We start from the raw sequence: 1778 nt of genomic DNA, 5'->3' as shown, positions 1-1778 counted from the left end.
ACTTTATATCATTGTTATTATTAAAATTTTCGTCATAATCAGAATCACTGTCACAATTCATTTTCACTGAGATTAGACGTAGAATGAAATGACATTAGGTTTGTTTAATCGATAACAAAAGCCATCGAAGTTGTAATTACATCATTTTCCGTCTTTTCCGCCCTAGGGCGGGAATGTGCTATTTTGCGTCCGCTAAACATGCACGAGAAACCGAATTTCGCGCCCGGAGGGTCAAAAATGTAAGAACAAACTAGAATCAGTGTGTATATATATCTCTATTGCACGGCCCTAGGGCGGAAAAACTGTATTTCCTGTCCTGTGGCTGTAAAATAAATATATATGTACACACTGATTCTAATTTGTTTTTATATAGGGTAGGGAAACTCTACTTTCGGTCCACTTTATAGGCGCCGAAAATGGTCTTTTTTAGCCATGCGTTATAAAAATGTATACAATTTAAATTTGATCAGGTGTTACGCGAGTTGAACTTCGAGTTTGACAACCTTGAGAGGAGGTCGACGAACGGTAACGGTGCCGACGGTAGCAACGTTCGCTTATGGACGAACCACAGGGTAATGGAATGGCTGCGAGTCGTCGACCTGGCCGAGTACGCACCGAACATGAGAGGCTCCGGGGTCCACGGCGGATTGATGGTATACGAAGGACGGTTCACCTCTGAGCTCCTAGCCACGCTGCTGAGTATCTCGTCTGGTAAAACATTGCTCAGAAGGCACTTGACTACGCATTTCAATCAGATACTGGGAAGGGAAGTCGTGCAGAAGAAGAGGGAAATCGAAGCCACTCTGGGATTTGTCCCATTGACCCTCACCGCGAGATTAAAGGTACGATCTTTCGTATACACGGAAGGTATTTAGATTTAACACAGAATCAGGCAGTCTTATTTAAACTATCTCTCGTTCTGGAAGGTGGCGAAGAAGTCTCAGTTTACGTTGAAGAGGAAGAAGAGTAAGAACGAGGCTGATTATGGGAACCTGGTCTGCCCTTTGGAGGCCAGCCCGCCAGGTACTCCGTTGTCACCAGGTTCTTCGAGCCCAGGCAGCCCTAACTTGTACTTCTCTTCATCTCCATTCTAACAAATAATCGGTATCTCGGTTCGAATTCAACGCGTACGCAAAACTATCTATCGTAAGTCTAACTGGACTAATACCAATCTTACTTCGGACTTTCATTACTATTTCATTACCAATCTCTTCAATTCGGATCAAACACTAATACAATATCATGGTTGTAATGTAATTTATTCACGATTGATTGACTCTACAATTCTGAATAGGTTTTACGTTTTCAGAGACAGAAGACAATAATCAGAGGAAAATTATCGGCTGCATTTGAACAACGAATAGATAAAGAGAAATAATTGTCATATCGAAAGTGAATTGTAAATAACAATACATGACACGAGGTGGGACCATTTTTTACCATTTCAAACGTTCATTCATGATTATAGATAATCAAATTAACAGTAATAAGTAGCAATAGGGACGATATTGTAATGGTTTTATAAAATCTATACAAAATATACATTAAGAACGATACTGTTTGCCAGCTTCCATTTTCAGCCATGATTCAAACGCGTGATTGGCGGCCATCATGCGGACTGTCGGATGCGGTTGGTCAAAACCGTGACGGCCATCTTGCGCACCGCCACGCCCCACGTGAGCGCAGTTGGCCAGCCCGTGACTGCCGTTGTGTGTTCATGCGTAAATAGACCCCGCGCGCAGCCTTCTTGCCTGGCGGCAACATAGAGATAGTATACA

General features: G+C 42.6%; 1 protein-coding gene across 7 annotated transcripts in view; it reads left to right on the top strand.

Moving 5' to 3' along the window:
* The window catches only part of Liprin-beta (liprin-beta 1), a 10799-nt gene extending 9243 nt beyond the window's left edge, over positions 1-1556 (top strand). For 5 of the 7 annotated variants that reach the window (XR_003389001.1, XR_003389000.1, XR_003388998.1 and 2 more), the window contains 3 exons: positions 471-842; positions 927-1146; positions 1310-1556. Coding sequence is in view for 1 of the 7 variants with exons in the window: in XM_026812407.1 (XP_026668208.1) it covers positions 471-842; positions 927-1023; positions 1310-1353 (513 nt within the window). In the remaining 6 variants the exon portion in view is untranslated. Of the gene's footprint in view, positions 1-470; positions 843-926; positions 1147-1294 lie in introns of all 7 variants that reach the window. The other 2 variants (XR_003388997.1, XM_026812407.1) reach the window with 2 other exon arrangements.
* The last annotated feature ends 222 nt before the right edge of the window (positions 1557-1778 follow it).

This window comes from Ceratina calcarata, unplaced genomic scaffold (genome assembly GCF_001652005.2).
Source record: "Ceratina calcarata isolate Rehan_Ccalc_2016 unplaced genomic scaffold, ASM165200v1 scaffold277.2, whole genome shotgun sequence".
Lineage (NCBI taxonomy): Eukaryota > Metazoa > Arthropoda > Insecta > Hymenoptera > Apidae > Ceratina > Ceratina calcarata.
The sequence above is the reverse complement of the archived record's forward strand: the minus strand, read 5'-3'. Positions and strand labels throughout refer to the sequence as shown.